Raw genomic sequence first — 8454 nt, 5'->3', positions numbered from 1 at the left:
AGGCGTCACAGGCCACAGGGAAGTGAGCGGGCAAGGCTGTGTCCAGCGAGACTTGCTGATGAGGACAGATGGCAGGCCACAGTTGGCTCACGAGATCCTATCAACCTCTAGCTGTAGGAATATGGAGTACATTTTTCTTAAAGTTTTTTTTTAACGATTTATTTATTTATGCATACAGAGGTGGGGTACAGGCCAGAGGCAGAGGGGCAGTGAGAGAATCACTGGAGAAAGAGTGGGCAGCAGAACAGGCAGCTCAACTAAGTACACTGCTGAGGGGAGCAGCAGGCGAGACAGGAGAGGTCTGCCGCACCCTGTGGGTCACCTCTGGGCCCGGGATCGAACCCACACTGAAGCAGCTGTGGCCAGCTTGCAGTGCTGTGTCCTTACCCGTTGCACCACCAGGGAGGGCCTGGAGTACATTTTTAAAGTAGAAAAAAGATCAAGGCCAGGAGCTGGTGTTCCCAGTGTTTGGCAAAGCACGCTGTACTGGCACGCAGCCGCGCCACTCACACAGGTGCCGTCTGTGGTCTGCTCCTGCCCGGCGGCAGAGGGCCTCGGAAGTCTCTACTGACTTGATGGCTGCAAGGCCTGAAATACTTGCCAGCTGGCCTGTGGCGGTTCGCCAAGTCCTGCTACCGAAAATATACCCCATTTTTGTACATTCTTTTCACATACTATGTTATACTATGACTTACTCTGCGGCTGCTTTTTATGCCACAGCAGCAAGTTTCTGAGCTCTGGCCGTGGTGTGTGCGCAGATCTACTCCGAGCCTTCCTCGCTGCACAGCGCCCCTGCGTGAGCACACCAGCTCGTGCTCAGCCACTGCCAAATGCCGGGCCTTTAGGTTGCTTCAGAAGTCCCGCGACTACAAACGGGGCCCCAGCGAACATCCTGCTCTCGGGCCCAAGCGCAATCGCTTCTCCAAGGCTCAGAACAGGAAGATAGGACACACGTGCTGCTCACTGGGACAGGTGACACTCTGCCCCACCCCCCAGCCTTACTTGGCAAAGAGGGACTTGAGGGCTGTCAGCAGGCCACAGGTCCCCAGGCCACTGGTGAATCGGATGCATCTGTCCACAGCTGCAGACGCCAGGCTGAAGAGCTTGGTCACGGAGTGGCTCAGCTCCTGCACACAGTCGATGACCTCTCCATGCTCCTGCACAGCAAGTTTGGACAAGCAAAGCTACCTCAGACCCGAGAACAGTTGAACAGACAGCATTAAGCTGAGGCAGACTGCCAAGCCTCCTCACCCGCAGTACGGCCACTTTTTTAACAGGGACATCAGCAATATACTCCCAAACCCGGACAGCTCTTCAAGGGCCTGCCCATGGGCAGCTGGTCTGTGTGGCAGCGAGGTCACAGAAATGAACAGCAGCAGAAAAGCCTATCCAATACTTCGAGTCATCCTCACAGTTCTCATCTCCTTCCTGTTTTTGTCATTAAGATGGCTTCTCTCTCTCATGCTCACCAGCTAGGATTCAAATTCTCCATACCACACACCCCAAAAGAATGTAGTGAAGCTGCTTCCTTCAGGGGCAAGAAAGTAACAGAAGCAGAACACACTTTCTAGGAACATCCCTAGAAAACACAAAAATGGCAACAGGCGGCACCTTCTAAGGACTTTCAGATCAATTCTCCAATGCCAGCTCTCCCCAGAGTGGACAACCTTAAAATACCACTTTGCACTGCAATGACCTCCACCCCCTGGTGCCAGTGACCTGCCCCTCATCACCTATAGCACTGCTGTGTGCCAGCATGACCTCCAGGCCATCTGCACATCTCCTTGAAACAAAACACTGCCAGTGATAAGAAATTACCAAATCATAGACGTTGAATTCACCCCCAGAAGACTTAAGGCTCTTGCTTTGCTAGACCTTTATTGGGGACCTGGAGAGCTGCCAGCCTAGCTGGGGTTGAGTTTTCTACAGGATCACAACAGCCCAGAAGGCACCTGGAGCCCATGTTTTGCACACCTGTTCCCAATTCTTTGCACATGTGATTCCAACTCAGACCTTCTCAGCGCATTCCGCCCCCAACCCCATGCTTGGCAAACAGAACGCATCCTCGAATTAGGCCACTGGCAGTCTTCGAACATTACCAAAGGCACCGCGCTGATCTGAATGAGAAGGTTCTTCTCTTCCATGTCGCCATACTTCAACTGGTAGGGCTTGTACGGAGCATACACAGCATCCACCAGCTCCATGACTTTGACCAAGTTGTGCTCATCTTTAGAGAAATGGAAACAAAAAGCAAAAATGAACATGGAGGGGCTCCCTGGTGGCCCAGGGGCTAAGTCTCAGCGCTGTCACTGCCAAGGTCTGAGCTAAATCCCTGGCCACATGGCGCGGCAGACCTCTCCTGTCTCTCCTGCTGCTCCCCTCAGCAGTGTATTTCGGTTGATCTACCTGTTCTGCTCCCCACTATGGCTCTGGTGAATCCTCTCACCCTCCACACTTCTGGCCTATACTCCAGTATATATGCAAAGAAAAAAAAAAAAAAGAAAGAATTGGAAATTAACTGTTGGGGAACAATAGGTAAAAGACACTTCCCTGGAACCTTCCCTGCTTCATCCTACGGGATGACTGACTATATTCTGTCAATCTGCGTTGATCGTTCCTGGAAACTTCAACAATAGCATCTATAAATATTAGACAAGTCTGGGCTTCATGTACTATTTTCCTAGACACTGTTCTAGACACTGTCCTCGTATTCCCAAGTCAAGAACTTCACCAGTCTCATCTCCTCAGGGTCCAGCTCAAGGGCTAATGCTGAGAAGACTGCAAGAAGAACGCTTCACATGCTGAGCTTCCCAGAATTACAGAAAGAAGACACTTCGCACACTAAGCATTCCCAAAAGTCTCCCTCCAACTGCACACACAGTCACAAGTGCACAGCCATGCAGCCCCTGAGAATTACCTCTTCAGGCAGACACCAAACACCTTAGTGCTTACAAGGCCCCACCTGCCTGGCCCGGAGGTGAAAGGGGTGGGCAGGTAGGGTGAAGGCTCTTTCAAAGTGCTGCTGCTTCCTCCTTGTGTGAGCACGTATGAACAGTAACTTTCTATGCCTAGTAACTCAGCTTTTATATGCATAAGTAAATAAATCTTTTTTTAATGCTTTGAAAACCTCAATAGGAATCATTAAAAATCTGAACCTGACTTACAAATGATTTCTGCATCTGACTCTTAAGAGAGTGAGGCTCTCTCTCTTCTTCAGTAAACTCTGTCACGGGGGGAGGAAGGCTTCTCTGACCCAGGAGGGTGCGAGGCCGGCCTCCCACAGCCACCAGGCCCGGGGCGCCTCCTCCCCGGCAGTAACCACATCCCCTGAGCCTCTCTCCTGCCAGGCCAGGCCCCAACCAGTGAGTGGGCCACAAACACGAGTGAATCATCAAGAGCCTGAACAATAAACACACTCCCTGGAATGTCTAAGGTAATTATGCGCAAATGTAATTAAAGAGAATAACTATTAAATAAACCGAGTTAGTGACAAAGCTGCCAAATGGCAGAACAAGGTTTTCCCGAAGTGATTATCTGATTTGACAGCACTACGCGTCACACGGGCTGTATTACTTACAAGTTTATGGAGCTTTTAACCCAGATGGGAGAACCAGCGCGTCAGCCACTGCCTGCCCTCCAACCGTCGTGGGCCTCATGCTCGGGTGCGCAGGGCCATTCCTCCCAAGGCCACCTTCAGCCCCACGCCACATCCCTGCCCCTGGAAGCATGCTGCTGTCCCCTCAGAAAGCTCCTCTCACCCACTTGTTCTCTTCAACTTACTATTTAGATTGAACTGTGCAAGGTTCTACAAGGACTTAAGAGGCAGAGGCCACTTCCCCCCCCCCAGACAAACCTGCTGTCAACTGCTGCTAACGCTACCTGCCTCTGGCTTTCTAAGACCCTGCAGAGGTGTCCATCTCCTCCCCAGAGCGAGGAAGGCTCAGGAGTGGTGCTGGGTAAGTCCATTACACATCACCATCGCCACAGTGGCAGCGTCTCCATGGAGAGGCCTCCCGTATCTCCTGGAAAGGGAAACTGTGATCCTTTCCATTCTGCAAAATGAGCACCTGGAGAGACCAGCCACCCAGCCCCAGAGTTCCAAACAGAGCAAGTGAAGACAAGCTAGTCTGGGAGGAAGGAATGCTCACGTGGGTGGGGGAGCAGCGCCATCTCCAGCCCCTTGGCAAAGTGGGCGGTGGTGTCGTAGAACTCCAGCAGCCTGGTGAGCTCCAGCTCAGGCCCGGCCCGCTCCACACCGGCGCTGAGGCAGACTGGCAGAGAGGGCAGCAAGGCCCCCAGGGTCTGAATCAGCAGCACGGTCACCACCTCGTAGGGGTTCTTGAAAACCTGCAACGAGAGAGAGAGGACATGGACTCGAGGCACACCGCTGCCACTGGCAGGCTCCTGGTGGCGCAAAGGCCTCCTTCCAGCTGCCAGGCGCTGGGCCACCCCGGAGCGACAGGCCCCAGGGTTTCCTCGCCATGAAGGCTCTGAGCACCGAGTACAATGGTAGCTCTGCCCAGGGTCCAGACCAAATGGCTGCTGTGCGTCTATCCCTGGGCCCAAGGGCCTGGCCATGCCCAACTCTGTTGAAAGTAGCGTGGAGATGGTCACCAATACTGGCAACGGGGGGGGGGGGGGCCTGGAAGATGTGTAGAAGCGGGGGGGAGGGATCGAAACAGAATTAACGAAAAGTAAGTCAGAAACTGACAACTTCTGGCAGTGTGCAGGACGGCCGACCACCTCTCCCTTGACACAGTTCTCAGAGAAGACATATTTTATTCAAGGGGCCACCAGGAATAGTGTCTTGGGAGCCTTTTAGAGTAGATTCACCTATTCACCGAGAGCCTGGTTCCTGTCCTGGGCACTGTAGGTCTCTTGGACAAAACCAGATTAGTGCATTCACAAGGGGGTTCCTCACATCCCCCAGTGCTATTTTTTTCACCACATCTGCTGAATTTCTCTCCGCACCGCTGGGTGGGCAGCCACAGACACCACCACGAGACTGCAACTCGGCAAGGTCTTCCGAGTGACAACGCCTCAGCCACTGAACTGCCCCGACAGAATGCCTCTGCCGCTCACATCTCCAAGCCAGTGTCCCCAGTGTCCTGGTCATGCCCTTGACAGCTTTTCTGTCACCCTGCAGAAACCAGACAAGACTCCTACCTTGGCACCTAGCTGTTCTCTTTTTTTCCCCTTTTGTTCCTTTAATATAAAAAAGGATGTCAACCTTTTTTTCCTTTTATGACACTGGAATTACTGAAGAGTCCAGGACAGTTCTTTTGCCAGTCTTTAATTTGGGTTTATGAGCTTCTTCATGATAGCATGAAGGTTACATTTTTTTTTAAAGATTTATTTATTTGTGCATACAGAACTGGGGTACAGGCCAGAGGCTCAGGGGTGGTAAGAGGCTTCACCAGAGACAGAGTGGGGAGCAGAACAGGCAGATAGACGAAGTCTACTGCTGAGGGGAGCAGCGGGCGGGTCAGGAGAGGTCTGCCATGCCATGTGGTCACCTCCGGGGCAGGCGGGGATCGAACTCATGCTGAAGCGGCTTTAGATTCTCAGTGCTGTGCTTTAACCCGCTGTGCCACCAGGGAGGGCCGAAGGTTACATTTTTTGACGGGAAAATTTCGTAAGTGATGCTTTGACACCAAAACCATTCTTAAAACCACTCTGTTGCTCTAGACTATCTTCTTCAGAAAGCCAAACTCATGTCTTGACTTCGAAGTTCCATCTTGCATGTTTTCTGATACCTACACACACATGGGCACCAGCCAGACCTTTTTCTCAGGCATCCCAGCCACCCTGTCCTCATCACCCCCAAACACACTGTGCAAGAGAATGGTAAAGACCTTGAGAAGCTGCCCAGTTCGCATCCTCATTTGCTGGAAGAAACACTGTATTACAAGAAGGAACCCAAGAAGGGAACGAAAACAATTTTGTCTGCAAAGAAATCCTACCTCTTCTCTGTGTACTATACAAGAAAGGACTGCAGTTTTTGTTCTTATCTCTCGCTTAAATGGCCTGGAACAGGGAGAAGGATTAGACTAAATGACTCTACTCGAAAGAGTTCTAACTGGTTGGTCAGCTGAAACTAGAAAGTCATAACCTAGACTTTCAGTCACATTTCTTAAATGCATGTTACAATTAAAGCAAACGAGGCCCCTTAGACATCCTCTAGAGGTTCCTCTCAGAACACCCACTGAAATAATCTGGCAAGGGAAATTTTCCAGCCACTGGCCAAAAGGACCATCAAGAAGTTCACTGCCAACAAGACCAAGCCATCACTTAGGATTGTAGGATTAATCTAAATAGCTTCTGTGAACATAATCTGATGCTACCTTATACTAATGCAAGGCGGACTGTAGAACTAACTGCAAAAGCTAAACAGGCTCCAAGCGAAAAAAATATTATCTTTGCAACTTGGGAGCGAGCTGGTAATGCCGCCTTAGGTCACGGGCAGCAATCAGCAAAAGCGCAAACCTGATAAATTAACATTCACCACAGTAATATTTGTGCTCAAGCCATAGAGCGTAAGAAGATATCCACAAGCCGTATCTGTTAAAGGTCTTGTACTCAGAGTACAAGTGAACTCTTACAAGTCAAAAAGCAAATAATCCACTCGTCTTCTAGGGGACAAAAGACCTAAGCAGACACGTCACAAACGGAGATCTAGAAATGGCTAATTATGGGATGAAAAGTGCTCTCCATCCTTAGTCAGTTGGGGAAATACAAATTAAAGCCACGGGGAGACACTGCAACACACCCATCAAACGGGTGTGAAATGACTGACACCTAATGCTGAGGGTGTGGAGCGCTCAGACTCTCGGGGGGTGCGGAGAGCGCAGCCACTTCGGAAAAATGTCTGGCAGTTTCTTATAAATCTGACCATGCACCTCTCCTGTGACCCAGAAGTTCCACTCCTAGGTATTTACCCAAGAGACATGAACATGTGTGTCCGCAGAGAGACTTACAGAACAATGCTCAGAACAATGCTGTTATTGTTTGTAACAGCCTAAAGCTGGAAGGAGCCCAAGTGTCTACCAATAAGAGGATAAACAAACTGCGGTATATTCACACCATGTAACAGCATTCAGCAATAAAAAGGAACAAAGTGCTGATGAGTAAATCTCAAAAACACACGGAACAATAAAGAGGAACAAACTACTGATAAACACAACATGAATAAATCTCAAAATCACACACACTATGTGATTCCATTTACATGAAATTCTGAAACCGGATAAACAAATTTATGGTGGGAAAAAATCTGAACAGGGGTGACCAAGAATAAGAGAACTTTGTAAATCACCTTTATGGGGATGTTTGGTATCCTGATAGGGAATTGGATCACACAGTATTTGTCAAAACCATATCAATGGCATATCTAAAAACACTGCATTTCATAATATTACCTTATTTAAAAAAAAAAAAAAAGCAAATATTGAACTGAACTCCAGTTAACGCTATGCATGGGAAAAGGATGTTTACAAATTACTTTGAAACAGACCAAAAGAGTAAGATGAGTGAATGGGAGGACGTGTGGCCAGGAGGTGGCATTTGGGTCTTCACCGTACAAGTCTCTCAACTCCTCATATGCTGGAAACTTCCCACACTCATACTGGGGGTGGGGGTGGGGGTGGGGTCTGAAGAAAGCGCATTTACCCAGGAGCCTCTGGCTTCTTCTGCACTGTACTGTGCTTCAGGAAATGACAGCCACCGTGCAGAAAAGGAAGCAGACCAGGGGCCAAAGCAGAAATTAACACCAACGTGTGTCTCACAACATTTAGGGTGTGGTACGAATAGAAGAGGAGACGTCTAAATCCTTTTTCTTGGCTGGCCTTCGAGCGACAGTGATGCAAGACAGCAGCCGCCACTGACAGACAATTCATGAAAACCGAACACACAGTCTTCAGGTAGAAGCACCAGAATCCTTTTAAAGACTTGCAACAAAAACTGGCGTGGTGTTAACAGTGCGAACGGAGTGGCAGGCCCCGGCACCATCTCAGCGCCCGCACAACAGCAGCCTCACACAGCGCCCTGTCTGTCGTGCAGTGCTTCCGCACCTAGTGATGTCTGGAAAAGCTGCAAGTCTCGGGGCCCTATCTGATGGCGCAGCGGGTTGGAGCGCAGCACTGCAAAAGCTGGCTGTAGCCGCTTCAGTGTGAGGTTGAAGCCGGCCCCGGAGGTGACCCACATGGAGCGGCAGACCTCTCCTGACCTGCCCGCTGCTCCCCTCAGCAGTGTATTTCAGTGGATTTGTTTGTTCTGCTCCCCACTCTGTCTCTGATGAATTCTCTCACGGCCCCTGCACCTCTGGCCTGTACCCCAGCTCTCTATGCATAAGTAAATAAATCTTTAAAAAAAAGAAAAACTGGCCCTCCCTGGTGGCGCAGCGGGTTAAAGCACAGCACTGAGAATCTAAAGCCGCTTCCACATGAGTTCGATTCC

General features: G+C 50.1%; 1 protein-coding gene across 2 annotated transcripts in view; it reads right to left on the bottom strand.

Annotated features, from left to right (window-relative positions):
- The window catches only part of COG7 (component of oligomeric golgi complex 7), a 40846-nt gene that overhangs the window by 22234 nt on the left and 10158 nt on the right, over positions 1-8454 (bottom strand). For both annotated transcript variants that reach the window (XM_004691716.2, XM_012731993.1), the window contains exons 7-9: positions 4149-4347; positions 2100-2227; positions 1003-1157 (exon numbers count right to left, since the gene is read on the bottom strand). In XM_004691716.2, coding sequence (XP_004691773.1) covers positions 1003-1157; positions 2100-2227; positions 4149-4347 — 482 coding nt within the window. The remainder of the gene's footprint in view (positions 1-1002; positions 1158-2099; positions 2228-4148; positions 4348-8454) is intronic.

This window comes from Condylura cristata, unplaced genomic scaffold, assembly GCF_000260355.1.
Source record: "Condylura cristata isolate star-nosed mole 26May11 unplaced genomic scaffold, ConCri1.0 scaffold00032, whole genome shotgun sequence".
Classification (NCBI taxonomy): domain Eukaryota; kingdom Metazoa; phylum Chordata; class Mammalia; order Eulipotyphla; family Talpidae; genus Condylura; species Condylura cristata.
Note: the sequence above shows the minus strand (reverse complement) of the source record. Positions and strands in the feature narration are given on the sequence as shown.